General features: G+C 38.9%; 1 protein-coding gene across 1 annotated transcript; it reads right to left on the bottom strand.

The window, feature by feature from the left end:
• Positions 1-1,685: 1,685 nt before the first annotated feature.
• Positions 1,686-3,144, bottom strand: LOC135497168 (proton channel OtopLc-like). The gene is made up of 2 exons (XM_064786913.1): positions 2,394-3,144; positions 1,686-1,886 (listed from the first exon to the last, which is right to left on the bottom strand). The coding sequence occupies exons 1-2, from the start codon at positions 3,111-3,113 to the stop codon at positions 1,686-1,688; spliced, it is 921 nt and encodes a 306-aa protein (XP_064642983.1). The 5' UTR covers positions 3,114-3,144.
• Between the last annotated feature and the right edge of the window lie 21,000 nt (positions 3,145-24,144).

The raw sequence follows: 24,144 nt of genomic DNA on the forward strand, positions 1-24,144 counted from the left end.
TTTGAGGAGATTTACACAGACTCTGGTGACATCGAATTAATTATTACAGATTCTGGAAATGAATTTCTGAATAAACCGGTACAAGATCTTTTAAAAGAATTAAAGATCAGACATGGTACAGTGGACATAGGAGATCATAATGCGCTAGGTTTAATTGATAGACTTTGCAGAACCATGAAAGAAAAAATATTTAAGGATTTTACAGAACGAAATTCAGTGGTATGGGTGGATCAACTGGATGATTATCTGTATGCCTACAATCATTCACCTCATAGAGGTATTTTAGGATATACACCACAGGAAGCGAATGACCATGATACAGAATTAGTTGCACTCAATGTAGAGAAAAGTATGTCAGTGGAACAACCGTTTAAGATGGGTGACCTTGTGATGAAAAAATTAAAGCAACCTCTCTTTACCAAAGGGTTTAAAAGAATCTGGACGTTGAAAACCTACACCATAAAAAGTATTGAAGGAATTCATGCACAATTGAATGATGATTCTAGAGTCAGATTAGATGCCTTACAAAAAATAACAAAGGATTTTGAAGACACAGAAGAAAATGAAGCGTTAGCGACGAGCGTAGCGAGTGTGGATAAAGACATAAAAATTGAAAAGATCATTCAACACAAAGAAGGATTAGATCCTGAAAATATAATGGACTAACGAGCGCAGCGAGTGTTGAGAAAAAAGTAAGAGGTTTATAATCTAACGACATATTATAAACATGTTACTCAATCTAACCATAATGAAGGTGCTAAATTTATATTAATGGGAACATTTTTAAACCCATGTTCAGGAAGACTTACATGAAGATATCCTCCTAATCTATTCAACCAATTTTGCAAACCTTGAAAGTTTGCATTAATGTCATCTTTTAATGAGGAATTTTCTAAAGTGGTAATTTTTTCCTTAAGTTCTTTAATGTCATTTTCTAATGCATTAATGTCATCGGGTTTCACGTTAAACTTAATCGTACACAGGTTAGTCATTTATTTAAAAAAAAATTTTTCCTTTAAATAAAATGGAAACTTCTTATGGACGTTATCTTGATCCTTACAGATCAGCCAAGTATCCCAAAGGCTTAAAAGCCAAACGGAATTATGAGGTGATCACCCATAATCCTAATTCTGTCAATCCAGGAGAAACACTTTATGTGAAAATACCTAAGCTTGAAAAAGGACAAGTGATTGTCCCTGAAAGCATGAAACTCACGTTTAAACTTTCTACCACGTCAAAAGTAAGTAATGCAGCCAATGCTGCAGCTGCTACATTTGTGGCTAATGTAGGTCGAAATATTGTAGAAAGAATCACCACATCATTGGGTGGTAAAACCATGAGTGAGGTTGATGAAGCCTTCATCTACAACACCTTCAAGGATTTTTGGCTCACTGAAAAACAGCGAAAAAAATCGAGTACAACAAGGGATTGTGAAAGATCAGAGAAAAGATGGCATTAAAACTGCCTTTGAGGATCGTTACTGCATTCCCATAGAATCAGAACTATTTGATTCCCATACCCCCTTTTATCCCTCAGCGATTTTGGAATCCATTGAGTAAAACATCAAATTCAATGAGGCTAAATATGTGGTGGCAGGAACGGCTACGAATAAAACCTATGCTCTGACGGATATTCAGCTTGAATATGAAACAGTCACCTCAGATGTCTACTATAATGTCGTATATTTAATAATAAGCAAATGTTGCGAGGAAGTCCTCTCTCCGCGTGCCCAGCTGCCCAGCGTTCTTGACTTCCCGTCTCCACAGCATGAGCTTTGCCAATGACATGGTGCAGTGGAATCGATAGTAAATGACAAACGGATACAACACGTAGACTACTACCTTCCAGGTCGCATCGTCATAGTACAGCACTTGCGAGAAGTTGACCTGCAAGAAAGAAATAGCAAGGTCAAGGTCACGATGAAGGTCAAGGTCGGTGATATCAAGGGCGAGGCCGATACACTGCGTTCGGAGTGTAACTTAGGGATACTTCGGGGGAACCGTGATAGCAAGTTCGGGACACTTTAAAAGTGCCGCCGCGCAAACGAGCGAACATGCGATTATGATCACATGCAACAAAAAACCTCTCGTTTGAGCGGGTCATCGCTGGCCGGTGTTGTGTGCCTGCGACAAGAATCGGTGATTGGGTGATTTACAATTAGGATTCGATTAGGATTAAACCCAGCGATTACCAGTTCACAAGCAGACGAGCTATCTTTTTATCGTTTATCGCAACGATAATTGTTGCAGGTTGCAGCATTAAAAATTGCTTGTTTGCGGGGCGCTTTAGTGATCGATGGAGCCCTTTGAGTTAAACACTCCGCCTAATAGTAATATCAGAGACTTACAGTTAGGGGGGATTACGAAAACTCCAATTAATGAAAGCTGACCTACCTTGGGGTACTTCATCTCCACCACAGTCCCGAGGAGCCACTGGGAGAAGTTCGCGGCCATCAGGAATGTGGTAAACTGCATTGCGGTCGAGGAGGCAATGACGTCATCGGGCCAGTTCCGTTTCATAATCCAGTGGATTCTCAAAACGAGGTTTGTCTGAATGGCGGCTTGCGCAATGTAGAGCAATGCATTGAAGAAATCGAGGATATTTTGTACCTCGAGGGTGAACTCATGATCGGCAATGAAACGTGCGTCCATTTTAGTTGAATTCGGTGCCAGTATCAAAAGGTCGAGCGCAGCGACCCCTTCAATAACTCGATATAAGAATATGATGAAAGCCGATATGATGAGAACGATTGATCCGACCGACAGAGTCTGCTTAACTTTCGGACCGGTCTGAAGCTTCCTGCGGCTAATCTCTGCTAGGAAGACGGACGTGATTACCATGAGAGACATTTTGGCGGTGCTAATGACGTAGAGGGGTGTAAACAACTTCCTCCGCATGTCTCTTGACTGTAGCAACAGAGACATGACAGTCTCCACGCAGAGAAGGGCGAGACTGGCGAATGCAATGAAACCACATCCGTTGTCCGGGCCGTAAATTTGCCGCGGTCTTGGATCAAGGCATCCCCGACACTGATCGCGGCAACACGGGAATGAACACCCGGCTTCCTGGCTATCGGAGGCAGGCCCCCGCGGACTCGTGTGATTCCCGTCCATTGACCCGTAGCCTTCGGATTCGCCCACTTGATCGTGTCTCGAGGTTGTTGATACCGCAATATCTGGAGAATCCGCTTCGTTGTCCCAACCGAATGATGCGATTCTTTCGAAAGTTCTATCAGTCGTAAGACTGATATCAAAATCCGAGTCATTTTCTTCAATTTCATTTTCAAACGCAGTCTCTTCATTTTCTAACAGACGCCTCCTCTCTTATGACGTCATATCATCCCCGTCAGGGGGAGCCTCCGATAAATTCGATGCGGACATGATAGAGACATGTGGATGAATTCGTTGCGATCTTATTCGGCGCCTTCTGCGACATTTCCTTGTAGATGTTGCGTCATTCTTCAACTTATCATTTGAGAACAGTTTCCAAAGAATGAGATTGAGGGTGGTCGCCATTGTGCAGAATTCAGAATGAAACGGGTAGAGATATGGCCCGATTTTTATTGCCGCTTTGTCCATGTGGGTTCGGTCGTTGATGCAGTCATACTGATGTTGGAAGCTGGCTTTCTCCGCCGTCGAGGCATTCGCGGGTAACGACGGACTCACACAGTACACGCCATGTACACCTTTATTGGCCGATTTTACTTCTTGCAAGGCGTTGAAAATCACGAACGTGAAATTCATAATTGAGTTCACAATATAGACGTTCCGGCTGGTGTTCGATCGGCCATATTTGACATACATCTCGCTCTCAGATATTAGGAACGTGGCCTTGTTGCCCATGAATAGCATTTTTGCTATCTTATTGATTACAGTCACCATTCTTTCCTTTTGGTAACAGTTATCAGCTAGGAACACGTCCATGCAACTCACAAGCCCTATTGTGGAAACACAGTCAAACATAATGGCACCTATGAGAAAAATTACCAACCCGCATTTCGCAATACAGGAAATGACAGCTCGGTTTTTTCGATGCGCATGCGTGGATTGTCTTGCTTCCTGTTGTATTTCCCAGCTACTGGTCTGGCGTGGGATAAGATAACGAAGCATGCAAATGACACAAATGAAAAGAAGAAGTGTCATGTACAGAACTAGGCTGAAGTTTGATGTCAGGTACCGATTTCGCTTTGAACTGATCCAGTAGGAGAAGACGTACGCGACTGAGAAGGCCAGCAGCACGGCGGAAGTGATGAAGTAGGTGGAACGTTCCACCGCCATTTTGGTCAATATGTTGATGCGGTGCAGGGTCGTTAAGCGATTGGCGTTGAATCTGAAAAGACGAAATCTAATCGACATAAGTTATTAAAGGGAGTAGCCTACCAGAGTCCAACCTGACTCTGATGCGTTTGCGTCACCCGTATTGGATCCAGGAGTGACTTGAAGATCTCAAAACATTGCGGTCGGATTGAGATGACCAGACTGACTCGCATGCGCTTGCGTCATCACTATTCGATCTAGGAGTACTGTGACTTAGCGATCTCAAACATTGCGGGTCAAGATGGCAGAGTCTTAAGGGTCAATGCCGGACTTAGCCGAACCAGCCTTCGTTGTGACGTACACGCTAAGCGCTTGTCTCAAGGTGCTGCCAGGCAGTGCTATTCCGTGCACATCGACCATATCAGTGAGCGCACGCACGTGTCATTGGGATTCCCCCGCCTCTTTTGCTACATAAATATATGGGAACTGGAGGTACAAATGCTCCGTGGCCATACTTGATGAGATACAGAACTAATTGTATTCTTTACTTCTGATTGAATGAGCTCAAAAACTCATCTTACTTTTGAGTTTTTGATTTTAGTTCCATGATATATTTTAGGAAGTGACTATTTGGCAAGCTCGGCTCACCAAACAGCGCCTTTTTTCTGCCCTAGATGGAGAGCCGAACTCATGCATATTCAACCATCCAGGAGCTCATTATCATTCGTGGCAACACGGTCAGCAGCACTGGAGTTACAGTGAAACGCCTTTAGAAATGCACACTAATGCATTTAACCTGCTTATCAGTTAAATCACGTTTATGACTTTTTTTGTAAATCCATACAGTCATGTACATGTACATGCTTCTTCATGGATTATTGACCAAACCCGAGTTTAGTAACAGAAATTGAATCGAGAGCGGGAAGTCGGCCATTGTTAAATATGCGCATATAAATTCGAATATGACGTCACTGTTCTCTGATTGGCCAACATGTTGTAACCTCTCCGGTTCGCCAAAGAGGGTAGTATTTTTGGCTTTTTAGTGCTGTTTGGCAAGCGGCTCTCCAAACAGGACAAAAAAAGATGCCTGTTCGGCGAGCGGCTTGCCAATAGACCCGGCCTATATTTTATCGTAAATACCTCAGAGCGGGCTGATTACTCTTAAGTACAATGGAACCTTCCTGAGTGGATACCTCTCTATTAAGGACACCCTCTCTATCACGAACCCTGCATTGGTACAAAATTGGTCTTTTACAATGTATACATAAAATTTTACCTCTGTAATGAGGACATCTCTCAATTAAGGACACCATTGGTCAGAGTGTCCCTAATAGAAAGGTCCCACTGTAAATGCAGCGGTTGCGCTTCATTTACGAGTCCCACTCTGACTTTAACTTTGATTTGAGATTCTAAAATACCTTGGTACCGTAAAGTCAACTTTTAAATGGAAAATGCATAAGCCTCGTTCTGAGAGTGGAGTGTTTTGGACACGCAACCAAGTTCCCTCGGGTTGCACTAAAATGTGGAAACCATGCACACTTTAACTTTGATTTGAGATTCTAAAATACCTTGGTACCGTAAAGTCAACTTTTAAATGGAAAATGCATAAGCCTTGTTCTGAGAGTGGAGTGTTTTGGACACGCAACCAAGTTCCCTCGGGTTGCACTAAAATGTGGAAACCATGCACACGTCACCCCGTACGGAATTTCAGCTCACTTCAGAAGTTTGAGGCTCTCAAAACACTGCTTCAAACACAAATCAGCCAAGGAAGCATCAACCACCCTAAGTTTTTTAATGAGCACTACACATATTTGCCGAGAAAAACGCTCCAAATAGCCCATTTGCGCGGATTTTAGCATCACTTGCTCGAGCGCGCCGATGCGGACGTCCTATGCGCGCTGTACAAAATGTACATGTCTCATTTTCTGTAACGTTGCCGTAACATAATGTAAACAACGGCGCTACCGGCGCTCCGGGCCCGCGATGGATGGAATTTGCCAAATTCGTACATATTCAAGTTATTTTCGTGGCCTATCTTTTTAAGTTTGAGGTATTTCAGAATAGAAATTGAACCCTCGGCTTCGGACCTTGGTTGAGTTACCAAGACACTCGAGGGTGGAGCTAAAATTTCGTCCAAACCTATCGGCGAGGGTTTGGACGAAATTTTAGCTCCACCCTCGAGTGTCTTGGTAACTCAACCAAGGTCCGAAGCCGAGGGTTCAATTCCTCAAGTTAAATACATTCGTTCATAATGACGACTCAACTGAACTGACGCTCACTTTCACATTTGATAAACATTTTCACATTTGATGCAATTGATTTAGCTAGTTTACTTATTAGTTCATTGATGTTCAGCTTTAGTATTCCCTGTATCATGTATGTATATTATACTATTATACTCTATAAGTCGTGTACCTATGTAAAATACATTTTTATATGGCGACCAATAGGGTTCATTTGAATTTGAATTAAACATTGATAAACGGTACGTGTTAAGTATACCTGGACAATTTACATGTATTGGTCACTAGGGCCCGGTTGTTCAGAGCTTCGCTATTAGGTTTGGCGGCCGCTAAACCACCGTTATCTTAGCTAGCGTGCCGCCAAGTTTACTATGTTAGGCCTAGCTGCCGCTTTGTCACCGTTAGATTAGCGGAACCTCAAGGACTTCACATTAGAGGAACCCCAAGGGTTCCGCTAAGTTTAGTGGCGGTCGCTAAACTCGCCAGGCTTTGAACAACCGGGCCGCCCTTCTACGGTTAGAAAAGAGACCTACGCTTACATGTGTACATACCTCGTGCTTGTCTTCTCATGAAATCATGCGTACATGTTCACATATATTTGTCCTCTTCAGCGGCGGCGACACGAAGCGTATTAAATGTTTGTGAACAGTCCGAAAGAATGGCGATCCCAAAATTTCGGACGACTACAAAATCGTTTTTTCCAACTGTCTTCGATCCAGTATGGCTGTACGCTTGATCAGTTTGGGCAAACAAGTCCACGGTTTATCTAGCACGAGGCCTATTTCAAGTCAAGCGTAACGTCCTCTAGTCTAACTTAACGTTCTAAAAATAACGCCTTTCTTTTCGAAAACGGGATTTCCCTGAAATGTATGTAGGCCTATCAATTGCTTTGGACTAGGTTACTGTGTAAAGTGCACACCATGGCAAATCCTGGGGACGAATTCTTTCTCCGATGTTGTAAACAAACCAGGAAGACTGGTATAAGTTAGTTCTTTCCATCACGCATATAATCACACAAGCAGGAAATGTTCGATATATCATTCATGATCTTGGGCGTATGCATGACTGCATGGAGAGATTTTCCGGTCAGCTGGTGCGAGTATACGAATTGAGGCCGTCTATTTTGTGACAAGTTCTCGAGATTCATGGGGTTGGGTCGATGTCTAGATGACGTTGCATATAAATAATTAGCTAAGATGTTATTGGCAGATCAATGACAGGGGCGTCAGGACGTTGTCACTGTTTTCTTTATCCTGAGGAAATCAGGGTTAATGTTCGCTTCTCCGACCCTGCACGCAAAATGCACCATGTTTGTGTGCAGGGCCGGAGAAACGAACATGAACTCCCTATTTCCTCCGGTTGTGCTTCCTCATAATTGTGCACGTGACAGCTTGGAGGTTAATGAACTGTTTTAGGAAGAAGGCACTCATATTTGTTGTCATGGGTTTTGCGGCGGACTGATCATATTACGGCATCATCAAGGTTTCCCATGGCTACAGGGGCATTTTGTGTGAAACTGAGGCCTCTAACTGTAATCTTTTTCTAACAGAATTTCAATAAAGACAACTTTCACAATGATGTTCCAGAAATAAGATCAAAGTGGATGAAATGATAACGCGCATAAATTTTACAAACGCTAAAGTATAATCTTTTTTGTTTATTTCGTATATTAAAATACAACTTTTATACACATATATAAATTACTTAGTATCCTTGGGATTGGCCTTACCAGACTCTTTCAAATTTTTATTTGAATGACCCTGGCCTAACCAATGCTCCTTAATGGTGTCAATTAAACCCGGTCAACTTGATGACACCGGCTGCCCAAGTCGGTGTAAACATTACTATAATTTTGGTGATCACACTATTACAGTTTTATGACAAGAGAAGAGCGACGTAATAAGGGCCAGATCTAAATTATCCGAAAAACGCTTTACTGCATGTGTAATTTCCCTCACAATACTTATTGCGACTATCATATCTCCCGGAATATCAATGAATTTATTTATGCAACACGGCAATGACTTACGGTGGAGAGTGAAATGCTACGATGTCTGTTTCGATCTTGCATAGAAGGATTTAAACAAAGATTCTCGTGGGCAAGCTGCGAAAAATGAACGTTAGTAATAAATTATTAGACATAGTAGCAGTCTGAAATATTGCATCCACAGCTGTGCCGTATCCGTCTCACCTTAATTTCTTAATCAGCCACTGTGAGATTTGTTCGTGCAGCTCAGCTTTATAAACAATATAAGTCCACCCGAGTACTTTGTTACGCAGTAAATACCTTTGCGGTCATTTGCTTACCAGTACGGAATTTGGGCCAGGCAAATAATCTTTCATTCGCACCGACTATTAACCAGTGGTTGGAGACAAGAGGGTCACGTAAGGTCATCAATAACGTATTCTCGGATTCATCCAGGCATGGCCCAAATTGCAACCTAAACACAAATTTAGCGTGATTCTTAGGATTAAGCTTGAAGCTATCCTTAGGACCCTTACTTGAAAATAGGGTAACGAACTTCGCCCGATGAACCTCAACGACGACATTATATGATCCTAGCAAAGACAGAATTGCTGAGTCTCCCAATTTTCTCAACAAATCATCGCGTAAGATAATCGACGTGGACTTATTATACTCGTACGGTTTTTTCTAAGATGGTGATGGAGTGTGTTCTGGCTGATGATTTATAGAGATAACCATTCAAATCACATCGGATATCCTCTAACATGATGTTATCCATATCAGATAATAAATCACTTTCGGCTTCAGGCACAAGAGAGTAGTTTATCTCTTTTAGGCTTTTAACATACCGAAGTTTAAGAACAAACCCTATGTTTACTATTTTATACCAATTTAACCAAGACATAAACAGGTCTTTTCCCCTGTTTTTGTGCTGCTGAAATTTGCATCGAAAGGTCAACTACAAGAAAACATTCTCACCACATGAAACCATTTTGAAATATTTGAACCTCGAATTCTTTGGACCGACGCTTTTCTCAAGTTCACCATACGGTAGAATCAACTCTCGGCAATTGCTACTTCCAATCAAATCAAATTGAAATGCTCGCAACTTTTCAGTGACAGATTGCCGTCCCTGACGAGTGCGAACACCTATGACATCATTGCCATATTCGCCAGCAATGTATGTGAGCTCGTTAAAATGAAAATGATACGTCAGTTTAAAATCTCCGCTGATATCATCTTGGCTGTAGACGTAGACGTTACGATAAGTACTCAAGGAGTAATGAAAACGAGCCACTGTGACTATGACACTTAGCCCTGTGTGGTAAAATACCGATGCCGCCCACTGTGGGAACTGGCCATAGATCCTTACATCACGGTACGACCGATAGGTGCCCCTCTGCTAGTTCGGCGTGGCGGTTAAAAGTTAGGATATGACAGCTTTAAATGAAGTGGATGAAATTGTTGAAATTAGGTTTTAATATATTACATTGTGGGAGAGATGGAAGGCTGTCTCTCTCTGTTGATTAGACAATCTTCATAAGTAATGCGCTCATCCTGTTTATAAAAACCCATTATTAACGTATAGGTGGATACAGCCTTTTTGGTATACCCTGTATATATTATAGACAGGTTGGCAACAATGAGCGCCACTCTGAAAATCATCCTGACGGCCAGTGCAATTAAGCGGAATCTACGAAAACTGCGGAAAACTGGGAAATATGGTAAAATTGAGCGGAAACACCCTAAAACAATGCACATGAAAAGATCGCTATAGAATATGTATATGATAATTATTTGTAAAAATTGCTACGTTTGGCCTTCTCCCCACCACAGCCGATGTGGAAATGGTCCGAGAAGAATAATGCAGATCATTTTGTCATGCATGTTGGTTGTTTTTTTTCCGAAGTCGATAAATATATGGGTTTCAGCAAATCGATACTAATAGAACTATTTAAATGTTTATTGCAGATTCCGCTAAATCTGAGCCTTGGCCCGTTCCGAGTCCCACTCTGAGTCCCACTCCGACCTCATCTCCGATATTGAATTACGTACGGTTATCTAATATTCAGTTAATCGACGAACGTTTTCATTATGCCATTCCATCTGGATTTTTACAGTAATGTTTATAATATCAAATTGGATCAGTGTATAAGATGGCTACAATGAAGTGGTTATCCAAATTGCAGTGCACGACTTAAAATACGACTTCATTATAGACAGGTACGCCTAAAGCAGATGTCGGTAGAATGTAAATAATGAGGAGATAGGAATCTAGGTATTTTGAAGCTATTTTGTCCAAATCCCTTACAGGCCTTTTTGCCACAAATTAGCTTAGAAACCCCTAAGAACCAGCCACCTCATTATTTACATTCTAAGGGAATACTATGGGTTATTTCCTTAAAATAAATGGCCTTTTTACTGTCTTCATTATCCAAAATTCAAGGAAAAATTCAAGTAAATTAAATGTATTATCCAATAGCAAATCAACATAAAAGTAAATTCACCTATGACTTCTTTAATTTAGAAGTAACTGTTAACAGTAACAATTTCTTCAGACTACAAGAAACTAAGATAACACCTGGGTTTTTGAGCCTGAAAAATAAGAAAGACTGTCTGCGACTGGAAAAGAATCCATTATCGTTTTACCAGAACCAATTTAACATGGCTGTTTGGTTTGCTACTACTGGTTGTGGTATTTCAATAGATGATCACTTGAATCACAGTGACCCATTGATAAGGTCAATTTACAGATTTCATGTTTACTATCAAATATTGAAGATCATGAAGAATCTAGAGATACCAATTCCAGGTGAAAGTGATTTCAATGAGACAAACAATAACATTAACCGTAGGAAACTAGGAGGGTTATTGAGTGAATTTGGTTTAAAAGACGAATATGATTTCTCAGTGTTTGAAAGTAATGAGGGGTGGACTTCCTGGAGTGTATCGGATTACAACCCGAACATAACTGATCCCGGATATTACATCAATGATTCTAAAATCAATTTCTTCCTCATGCAAGTTCATGAAAATAGAATGCCACCAATGTTTAAATCTGATTGGGATGCTGGAATGGCTAATTTCAAATATCCAGATACTTTCATCAAGCATCATGTCAGGAGACACAAGAATGTATTTGATGTAATTACACAAAATGAATGTCAAACCTATCAACAATTCATGATATTTAAATCAAATGGTTTCTCTAATCCTGGAATAGAGAGGTTGAATGACACAATAAGAACATATGTTTACTGTATTCTGGGTGCTCAGGCGTTGACCAGAACACCAATAATTGGAGTACCGGGTACAGAATTGGATGCTCAGAAGGAATTTAACAAACTATTAAAGGACTCGATTAATCAACATCCTGATATTCCCACTTCAATTCAAAGATACCAAAAAGCAGTGAGTGACACTCATACAAGACTAGATTACGTAATAGCACCAGGATTGTATGCCATAGGGTCAAATATGGTACTCGTTATTGGTAAGCTGGATAACTACAATAATAACATTTTAATAGCACCAAAAAATGCTAAACCTGGTAAGAATGACATTAACCACAAAAAGACCTTACCACCACCACTGATGGAAGGAAATAGTTCTAAGAAAATAAGAGTTAAGATTAGTGTTGATACTGTCAAGACCAGTCATACACCAAAGAGTAATGTTGATGCACCAAAAACAACTGAAACATCAAAGAATACTCCTACTACTAAACGGGACACCAAAGTTGAGAGGGAGGATGATACTCATGAAACAATTAAATTCATGCTTTACTCAGTTGTTGGCACATTGATTGTTTTTATGGTTAGATAAATAAGTAATTATGGCTGAAGGAGGTGAAGATTATGAAATGAGTGATTACGAACATAATTACATTCATAATGTGGATGATCCTAATACAGGTGAAACCAATAGAAATTTTCAAGATGACGGCACAACATACAACACAGGTAATACAAATCTTACTACTGAAACTTCATTCACTACAACTCTAGATAGAGTAAGAGGTATTGATCCGCAACTAGAGCAAGAGAAGAGTTGGCTACTAAAAAACGAGGATAAACTTGCAAAAGCATTGGAAGGAACAAAATGGAAATATGACCCTAACAAACTGAGTAATCTAGCATCACGTATTTATTTGCACAAAAAAAATCCTTACTTCTTTCCAACAAAAGAAGAACTCGCAAACTTTACAGAACCACAAAAGGAAAATATTGAACCAGACACTCATCCTTTTAATAATCAGAATAACTGGATCATTCCTTTAACTAAGGGTGATGGTAAATTCTTTGCTGAAAGCACATTAAAGTATAAGTTTGGTACTAATTTTGTTAATTATTTAAAAGGTATGATTGCACCTGATGAACCAGCACCTATGGAAGGACCTAGAATGGCACTTATGGAAGGCTCGGAATCAGTAAGGGAACCTAAATCTGCATCCACTCAAACAGATATATTAATTAATGAGGTAAACAGTTCAAACCAACCAATAGATCAACTGATAGATGTTAATGATGAAGAATTAAGGGCATTTGGTTTTACAGAATACGCTTTGAGAGAACTTAGAGGGTTAAAACACGCTGGTGATGATCTAGCTGCAGTAAGGATGGATAAGGACATGCAAATAGAGGAATTAGAAAAAAAACTTCATAATTTAACAAGAGACTATGTAAAGTATGTAGAAGAAGGTTCTAAAGATACGGGGGAGTTGAAAAAGCAAATAGATGAACTAAATGACAAATTGTATGAGGAAATGTCAAAGGTATGGAGGTTAGACAATGACAGGGAGTCACAAACTAGAAGAATTAAACGTTTAATTGTTGATGTTCTAAAGAAACCAGATTCAACTATTCCTCTAAAAAACAGAATAAAGTTACTTTTTAAGACGTATGGTGTAACCATTAGCGCCATAATAACAGCTGTTGTAATGACATTTACAACTCTAGGTCTCAGTATCAGTAGTGCTTTAAGTGGTGCCACTAAATCTGTAAAACCAACTCCAGGACCAGACCCAACTCCAGGACCAGACCCAACTCCAGGACCTACACCAGAACCTGGGCCAGGACCAAAACCATCAATACCAGATAAAGTAAAAGAAGGTCTCAAAAAGTTTGCTGAATGGCTAAAAGAACTGGCCAAGAAATCAGCTGCGGCTTTACCGGGAATCATCAGTTCTATCGTATCATTTCTCCTGAAAACAATTGGTGCAGTTGTTGGCTTTCTAGCTGAACATCTGATCATAGCAGTTATTGCTATTGTGAGCTCCATAATCTATGGTTTAATTGGGGGTGTTAAAGCCTTAAAATCACGTAAAAGGTTAAAATCACGTAAAAGGTCTTAGATGACCTTCTATCAAAAACAATGTTTAAAAAAATAATTATCATGTAAATATGAATAAATACATCTCATTAAAAGATTATTATTCTAGTGAGTGGAACAATGAGAATCTTAAAGGATTCATTCGTCCTAGGGCCATGGATAGAAATTTCAGTGAAGAAAATGACAGCAAGAATTATGACAGTGGGAAATTTGATAAGCCTACTGAGACACACAAAGTAGTCCTTCCAAGAATGAAAGAATATGACGTCAGTACCAACACTAATGCTCAATTCTGCCGTAATTGCAAACGTTGGACACTTTTTGAGAATCAAAAGAATTTAAATTTAGCCAGGAACGCCGCTAAAACTGTGAAGTATCAATTCTGCATTGTTTGTAATGCAACCAGTTATGATGATGATTTTAAGACTCTTGAGATCAATATTGACAACAAGATTCGCTATTTTGACATTATTCTTAGAAAGCTTGGATGGAGACGTTTGTCTTAATCGGTTCTCAAATATTTAAAGGACTTTGTGGAAGTGTATTTACAGTGCTACTTTTCAAGTCCCAGAAAATGTCTTAGTAAGCAGAGATATGAAAGTACAGTCCACTTAGCTTTAAAAATGGGTATTAACACTCTCCCCTCTAAGTTACGGGAAAAGGGGTTACATGGCGAGGCCTTACTTGTTGCATTTACTGTGGGGAATATGACTGGTTTCTTGCCATTGAATTTATCAACAGGGCTATTGGTAAACCCCAATTAACAGATGAGAATATCACTGACCTTAGACTAGTGTACTATGCTTTCCTTAGATTTCTGCATTACTGTGGTGTGAAGGTCACAATTAACTACAAGGTATTTTTACACCAAGCCTTTAAAACGATGAAAATTGATTATGTAATATTCAGACCTTTTTTAACCAACAAGGAGCGAGTTAATGATTTGGAGAGATTATGGTATGATTTCACTCAAAGTATTTTCTTCCAGAATTACAAGGTTGAGAAGGAATATGACCAGGATATTGACAAGCAGTTTGACGTTTTATTGAGTGCTAGTGCAGGTCGAGACATTAACTGCATCAGTAGTATTAAGTTAGCACCAGCTAGTGTTAAGTGTAATAAACTTGTGAAAACAGCATTTTGCACTTAACACTCATTTTTCTATTATTTTAAATGAACAGTCAGCAAATGAATAGTCAGACATCATCTGTAATTGAACAACAAATGAAACATATTGGTGTTATCAATCAAAACCCAGTCGGTCGCAGTCCTGAGAGCATAGCTCGAGTCGGGGCTTCTAACCAACAGAACACTGGTAGTTACCAACAGAACACTGGTAGTTACCAACAGAACAGTACTAACTTTCAACAGAACTGCACTACAAATCAACAAGTTTCAAACAAGCAGTTGAATAGTTCAAATTTAGTTACTCCTAGTCAAGGAATAGTCAATTCTAGTTACCAACTAGGATCAACTAGCAATCAACAAGGTTCAAGTAGCAATCAACAAAATTTGAACTATTTGACTGATAGTGGCCTTAAAGCCAAACAAGACTTAGAAATTTTAGTTGCAACTGGGAAAAGCAAGTATTTACTTAATAAACAACTAACTTTAAATGACTTAGATAATATGACAGAAAAGGAACTCTTAAAACACCACAGAATCTACCAGACAAAGATGGCTGCCAGACTTAATGATTCTTTGGGTAAGACAGTACTTAAAGCTTACACTAAATTATCAAGGTGGTTATTACCAATAGATGACAAGGATGATCTTTACCATGACCTCAGAAATGATTACATCGTTACCAATGAACTTGACAAATGGCTTGGATGGGTTAGTATCAAAATGGGAGCATTGACGGCACTTGCTTCAACAACACTTATTACTTTAGGCCATTGTCATGAGGAATCATCAATGAATACATCGGGTATGAATACACCAAATATGAATACACCAAATATGACTGTCTCTGAATGTGACAAAGCAATAGATGAAAGTCTAGATATCACAGGTAGTGATGATAAAGAAGACTAAATTAACCTGGTCATGAGAACAAAGTTCGAATTTATTCGGCCAAGATAAATGGAACTTGAAACTGTAACTGATACTACTAAAGTTTCAGTGTCTAAGAAACCTCGATCAGAGAAACAATTAGCATGATCTAGAGAACTGGGTAGAAGATCTCAGGAATTTAAGAGGATAAAAAAGGATAAGACGACATTTAAAGTACAGTACTCCTCACCAAACAACAGAGTTGTGGAAAAGGAGGAAGAAGTAGTAGAGGAAGAAGAACCACAATCTCAAAATACTGATGTATCACTGCGTGAATCTACCAGTAATACCTATGTCTATGTAGGTTTAGGTGCAATTATTTTAGCAACATTTATCATGTTTAAGAAACTTCCTAAAAAAGTAAGTAAAGAGCAGCGATCAGGCTTGAATGAAGCAGTCATGAAGGGATCACTCAGGAAGGGGTCAATTAGCCCTCTTGTTAAACCTGTAGTTAAAGAGAAGAAATGTACTATTCCTTTAATGGAATGATCTCATCAGGTGGTCCGAGGTGCTTGTCTTCACCACAAGAGTTTAACTCTATTCTTAACTCTAAAGAAACCTCTGTTCCTCTGAAATTAACTAGCTTACCATTCTCATCAGTGATTTCGAATTTTATGTGATTAGTACACTTATTTATCGTTTTCTTACAATTCGGTTCGTATCGCTGCATTTTTATTTGGTCACCATCTTCTACAGGTATGATGCAGAAAATGTCAGATGGTTTATTGTTGTAGAGGGTCTTAGCTTTGTCAACCAAATCAGCTTGCAGGAATAGATATTTCCTGTAAAAGTTGAGTGGTCTTGTGGAGTAGTATTTTCCTTTCTTGGTGAATTTAGTTTTCTTAAAGCCAAACCACTCATTCACCACTGTGAGCTGTTTTTTTTATCAACTCTCTTATGGTTTTGCTTATTTGAAGACCTTCTGTGTTTCTCTCAATCTTGATTTTTTCATTTTTATCTAACTTGTCTACTTTCAGAGGGTACTCTTTATCCTCTGTAAGTTCAAGGGTTATGTAATTATTGTTATCACAGTAAATTTTCACGTGGCTAATTCCAATTTCTTTTATGTATTTTTGCCATACCTCACAAAACTCACTTAAACTAAAATGTCGAGAGTATGGAAATGTGTATTTAGTAATGGTGTCTTTAGTTGTGGTACATTCATTTTCCAAATGCCGTTCGCAAACTTTCATGACTTCCTTTTCAAGTGTATCTGTTTCAAGTCCAGGAGCAAATAATGTCCTAAATTCATCCATACACCATAATTGTTTATCTAAGGGCTCATTTGTTGTTATTCTGGTTATTTCGACTAGAAATGAGAAAATCCTGACTCCCTCTGGTAGAAAATCACCTGTCCACCATGAATTGTAAAAGGTTATCGATTTCAAAGTAATGGATTTTATGTCTAATTGGTCTGTTAAGTAGTACTCAAATTTGGCTTCATTACATTCTTGTTCACTGATTATGAAGTCCATTTCTATTTAATTCAAGAGATTTATTGAATTTAATAAATTTTAGTCTAATAAAATAAAATGACTGATAAGAATCAGAAAATACTTTGCACTACATGTGACAAGTACATATCATACAACAATATGGCCATTCACAGGAGAACCAAAGGTCACCTGACCAAATTAAAACCGGATTATGTCCCTATTGCTCAACCCCGAGCCCAATCACTGATCACTAAAAGTATGGATAAGAAACTTGCATTTTAGGAAAATGAGCTAGATGGCATAAAGAAAGTGAGTGGAGTAGAAATAGTAAAACAATTTGGCAAGCCTGTAGTCACCATTAGTTTGAAGATTGACAGAGAAGCTAAACAAGTGTATGAATACAGAGAGAAATTAGAGGAGGTATTATTTCAACTCAATGATTACCATCACAAAATAAGCATATCAGTATTTGCTCAGTTTGATCGTCAAGGTGAAAGTGTAACCCGGACTACGTCCAGAGAGCATAGCTCGACACACCCCATACAGTCTCCAATGGAAAGCATAATTTCAAGGAACCAGGCAATTTAAGCCATAACCAACCAGTTAAACTACATTAAGACACAGATTGAGGAAAGGTACTTTCAAGGGTCTGGACTTACACTGAACAAAATAGAGTCTTGTAACATGACCATCTGTTCTTACAAGAGGTGTAAAGGTGGTCATTACACTAAATTACCATTTAAAACAAAAGCTTTAATCAATGTGGAGTCGAATGACAATAAATGTTTTCTCTGGTCTTTATTGGCCGCTAGATATCTAAAAGAAAATCCTGAGAGTACATTCAATATCACTACTGATATGCTAGAAATGACTTCGTCACAAGAACAGAGTTCGAAAACTACTGATATCAAAATAGACTCATTTCCTGTATGTATTCAAAAGGATATCCCTAAGATAGAGAGTGATAATAATCTCAAAATTAATGTGTTCAAGTTAGAGAACGAATGGGCTAAAAGCATTTATGCCGCAAAACTAGAACCTCTCTACCTGTCCAAGAATTATGACGATGATGATGTCATTGATCTGCTCTATTTCAAGGACCATTTCATGTACATAAGAGACATCAATCTTTTCTTCAGGTCACTCGCTCATAGAGTGTATCTTTGCAGGAGATGCATGAATTACTTTTACAGGAAGTCTACACTAGACAATCATAAAAAGAAATGTGGAGAACACGATTACTGTAAGATCAGTCTGCCTCCACCTAACAGTAAATGGTCACAGCTTAAATTTGAAAAACACTCATTTAAAAATAGAGTTCCCTTTGTAATCTATGCTGATTTCGAAGCGATAAGCACAACAGTCAATGATAACACAACTCAGACAGATACCACTGTTACCACTAAAAAACTATTCAAACAACATGCATCAGCTGTTGGTGTTTATGTTCACTCAGACTACCCACAACTTTACAGTAGCCAGTATGTGTCTCACAGGGGTGCTGATGTTGTAGATGTGTTCTGTAACTGGTTAATCAGGCTGGAAGAACAATTCTCTAATTTATTGAACTGTAACTTTCCTCTAACAATGACAGATGAAGACTCGAGCTCTGCTCTCAGGACGAAGTCCGACTGGCAGAGATATCAATTAGAAACACAATGTTATTACTGTAATCAACCTTTAGGATATGACAAGGTCAAGGATCACGATCACTACAGTGGTAGATATCGAGGTGCTGCTCACAGCTCATGCAATTTGAATGAAAATAAAGCCATGTTCGTTCCAGTATTTTTTCACAATCTTAGTAATTATGATTCACACCTGTTTATCAAAGACTTAATGACTAAACTACCGAAGTACAAGAAACTGAAATTACTTGCCAAAACAGCAGAGGAATACATCTCATTTCAGTTCGGTTGTTTCAGGTTTTTGGACTCGTACAGATTCATGCAGTCCAGTTTAGACAACATAACCAAATCAATGCTGGATGATGACTTTAAAATTACGAGACAGAAGTTCCCAAATACCATTGATTTTAAACTATTGAGGAAGAAGGGTTCAGTACCTTAATCTTTTTACACATCACATGAAAGCTACAATGTCACTTACCTAGAAAAGTCTATGTTTTTTGACGAATTGAAAAATGAAATGGCACCTGATTCTGCCTATGATGAGGCTAAGGCAATATGGGATCATTTCAAGATCAGGAATCACGGTGAGTTCATTGACCTCTACCTCAAAACTGATGTGATCCTTTTAGCTGATTTATTTGAGAAATTCAGGGATGTCAATTTGAACTACTTTCAGATAGATCCATGTCACTGTTACTCGGCACAAGGCCTAACCTGGCAAGCTGGTTTGAAGTACACAGGAATAAACCTAGAACTACTGACTGATACCAACATCTTACTTACTTTTGAGAAAGCAATACGAGGTGGAATTTCGGGTGTTATGGGAACAAGACATGTCAAGGCAGATGAACACCACAAACTACTCTACGTAGACGCAAATAATCTCTATGGCTGGTCCATGATTGAACCTCAACCCTGGTAGTTTTGAAATGATAGATATTGATCCACTTAACATGAATGTTATCAGTAAAGAGCAGATTATGGCAATTCCAAGTGATAGTGAAGTAGGCTACTTCTTATGCCGTGGTCACACTGGGGTTTTAACACGAATTGAATTCGAATTAAAACGTTGATACGTATTGGGGCGTCACACTCAATTCGGTTCATATCGATCTCAATCCGCTTCAACCAACACGGTTCTTAAACCGATTTGAATGCGAATCAGCTAATCCGAATCAACGAAACCGTATTGAGATTTCAAGTGTGACGCGCTTGATACGAATTAAGGTTTTCGATCGCACTGCGCATGCGCCCGGCGCATGGAAAGTGACCTTTGACCGCGGGAACTAGTGCTCCGAACTAGTTAACTGATGTATTTAAATGATCTCATTAACTCAAATCGTTTTTCGTTATGCCATAGAATAGGGAAAAATCAACTCCCTTGCACGTGACTTGCATTTCCATTTCCTGGCAAAGTATGTTGCCGCCGGTTCGTTGGTCAAAGGTACGCTGGTCAGCAACATCGTCGCGGCGGGGTTTTCCCCGGTTTTGGCCTCGTTTTCGAGGGCGAGGCCGGGATTCTCCGCTAATAGCGACGGTGGTGTTGACTCGCTGAGGACACTCCTCTTTGACCCGAACTTTGGCAATAGGCATGGCCGGGAGATGGAAATGGTCAAGCACCTTACGCGATTTTAACTTGTTAATAATGACTGTGTGATACTGTGATATTATATACTTATATGTTTTGTACTCGTAAATTTTATTCTCCCATATGGGAGGTTAATAAATGATAATAATAATAATAATAATAGATGGCGCGTTGTTAGTATGCATTGAGTGTGGCGCGTTTTAAACCAATTTGAATGGGTATTCGGGCCAGTGTGACGCGACCGTTCTGAAACTGGATTAATCAATTCGTATTCCGGAGACCGCTCTACGGAATTCGGTTTCAATTCGCATCCAGTGTGAACACACCATTAGAGGTGGATTTGGAGTATCCAGGAAATATTAAATTTAAGTCAAGGAACTTTCCATTCTGTCCCGAATCTCTCTTTATTGAAGATGATGAATTAAGTCCTTACCAGAGAGAGTTACTGGGCGATGACAAAAGATCAAATGTAGAGAAACTAATACTAACACAAAAGGATAAAACTAATTACATAGTGCATTACAGAATGCTACAATTTTACCTCAAGCACGGAATGGTACTTAAGAGGGTTCATTCGGTGATATGTTTTAAACAATCAAAGTGGTTAGCACCATACATTGATTTTAATACTAAAAGACGTATGGATTCTAAGACTGATTTTGAGAAAGACTATTTCAAGCTCATGAATAATGCTTTCTACGGAAAGACTTGTGAGAATGTAAGGAACAGGGTGGAAATAGAATTGGTAACGGACGGGGAGAGAGCCAGGAGTGTAATGGCCAATCCCAGGTTTTCATCGATATGCGTATTTGACGAACAGAATGCTGCTATTAGCATGAGGAAAACATCAATGAAATTCAACAAACCAATCTACATAGGAGCTTCAGTACTTGAATTGTCTAAATTATTAATGTATGAATTCTATTATGAAGTTCTTCAACCGTACTTTGGTGAGAAAAATATTGAACTACTGTATCTAGATACAGATTCCTTTGTACTTAACATTAATACTGATGACTTAACTAAAGACTTAAAGGAGTTGAAACACTATTTTGACTTCAGTAATTATCCAAAAGATCATCCACTCTATGACACCAGTAAGAAGAAGGTGCCAGATTATTTCAAGGATGAGTTAGGAGGAGTCGAGATGACTGAATTCATTGCCCTGAGAAGTAAGATGTATGTTTACAGGTCAAAAGATTACGATTCTAAGAAATTAAAGGGTATTGCCAAGAATGTAGTAAAGAGAGATATCTCATTTGATGACTATGTTGATTGTCTTGAAAAGAGTATGTCATTTTACCACAAGATGAGACACTTAAGATCAGATAAACACCAAATCTATTTGGAAGAAGTTGACAAAAAAAGCCTCAGTCCTTTTGATGATAAGAGGTTCATACTTAAAGATGGAATAAGAACGTTACCATTTGGAATGTATTATGAAGGCTACATAGATTACAGCGATTCAAACTTCGCTTGAGTGCAAAATCTTTATTAAACTAATGAATATGGTGGCGCTGATGGTAGTGGCACTGGCGGAAATTCACCCCTAACACCGAAGTCATGGTGATAGTGATAGTGATACACCACATTAGGATTAGGACTATTTAGTCCTGTTTGATTTACTGTGACTTCAGTTTCTCTATCATCTCTGTTTGTGCCAGTTTTTTTCCTTCTTCTAAAAAAGTCTTCTTTAAAGACTCTACATCAACAGCTGAACTTGCCTCCCTTTGTTTTTTCCTAATGGCATTTTTCATCGAAATGTATTTCTCCTTCTCCTTGAGAATCAAAGTAAACTCATCTGTAGATATGTGAGAATCGGTTAAGGCTTTACTGACCAAATCATTGATTGTGTTAAGTTTTGAAATTGCAAGCATACTCAACTTTTCATGCTTTTCAATTTTCTTAAGTATGCTTTTCTTCTGCCAACTTAGGAATGAGTAAAAAAGGGCACTTCCTATTGTTGCACCACCCAAAGCTAAACCTATCGGTGCGGTGATGACACCAGCCAGTGCAGACACACCAACTGAGCCAGCCGCAACGCTTACAAAATTAAGACTATGACTAATGCCAGTAATTACGCTAAATGCTTTTTTGTACTTTGAAAATATCTTTCTTCTAAATTCAATCTCGCTTTCTAAGAAACTCTTAACATCACATATTTGTTGTAGTCTGAAAGCCTGAGGGTTACTTTCTGTATGCTTTTCAGACCTTTCATAGTTTAATTGACTTTCAGAGTTTAAATTACTTAAATCTGGATAAACCTTGTTGTCTCCATCCATTTAATTAGTGGGAATAACTAGAATCAGTTGTTCTGTCATTTCTAGTGTTTAGTGTTGATCTTGCAGACACTACACTACATTAAATTTTAAAGGTTTTTCTGACCCAGCAGGTTTTTCTGACCCAGCAGGTTTTAAAGGTTTTTCGGGACCTGGCTCCAACTTTGACTCTACTTCTGCCTCTAATTCTCTATGAAATCGTTCTAATCTTTCTTTCCAATTACGTGGGCGTTTTGTGTAACCCCAAGTTCTATTCATTTATTCAGAGGAAGATAAAGATGAAAATTAATTAAGTAGAAGGATATCGTTAAATTCTGGGTTTATCCCAAAAATACTTGTTTGTTATCCTTCTCCACTCGTTTATCACGTTTTGGTCTCGATAGTCAAACCAGTTTTCATTACGCTTATTGACCATAAAGTTAAATGAGCGGCACAATTGATCCTTAAATAGTGCGTAGTCTACTGTAGCACTCTTCTGTCTGTTTTCTGTCTTTTCCATTGGTCCCATGTTAAACCAAGCAAAGCACAGTTCAGGTTTATCTTTGAATTCCTTGATTGGTAAGACATGATCCAACTCTTCTTCTACTATTGGAGATAGACTCCTCTGGTACTCTAACCACTGTGAGAAGAAACTGCTGTACATCCTAGATTGAATGATGAATTACCAGTACACTCTCCCTTAGAAATGCGGTTAAGACCAACCCAAATTTTGTGTCTGTCTCTATTACCATTTTGGTCAAGGTAATCCTTTTTGTAATATGAATTAAAACATGATCTACAGTTACCTCTATTTCCATCTTTACCGAATTCACCATCACTTAGTAATTTAACTTCTCCACATTTACCACATTTCTTGATTTCAGTTGAACCACATTCTTTACAGTAATCAAGTAGTTTATTACGTCTGTTCTTTTCAAATTCACTTTCAGGTTTTGTTACATCGCACTTAACACATTTAAATGTAGGCCCTGAAACTACTGGTTGATACTGATTAACAGGATACTGATTAACAGGATACTGATTAATGTGGGCTCAAGTCAGACGGGTAACTCTATCCACATTGGGCAATCAGGAAAGGAGAGTCCGGGGCCTTCTAGCACGTGGCTTTGATATTGTATCGTTGTAAACACAGAGATGTAGAAGGCTTGATATTCTTACTAACTCTAATTTATTGTAAAACAACATAGTAATATATAAAGTACATACAACAAGATAATTGGTTAAGAAATATAAAGAAGTAGATGGTGATTGGTTAGTGGCCTGAATGGCATTGTGAGTGACAGGTCATGCAAATAAGGTGAGTCAGCTGCCTAAGGCAAGCTGCATGGTTGGTGATCGCAACATTCTCCCAAGGGAAAG

This window comes from Lineus longissimus, chromosome 12 (assembly GCF_910592395.1).
Source record: "Lineus longissimus chromosome 12, tnLinLong1.2, whole genome shotgun sequence".
In the NCBI taxonomy this organism is placed as follows: Eukaryota; Metazoa; Nemertea; class Pilidiophora; order Heteronemertea; family Lineidae; genus Lineus; species Lineus longissimus.

What these genes read in the sequence shown, in the direction of transcription:
- LOC135497168 (XM_064786913.1), bottom strand. Translation starts at nt 3,113, where the DNA reads ATGGACGGGAATCACACGAGTCCGCGGGGGCCTGCCTCCGATAGCCAG. An exon ending in TGGAGATGAAGTACCCCAAG is followed by an intron (nt 1,887 to 2,393) that starts GTAGGTCAGCTT and finishes TCTTTCTTGCAG; the next exon opens with GTCAACTTCTCGCAAGTGCT.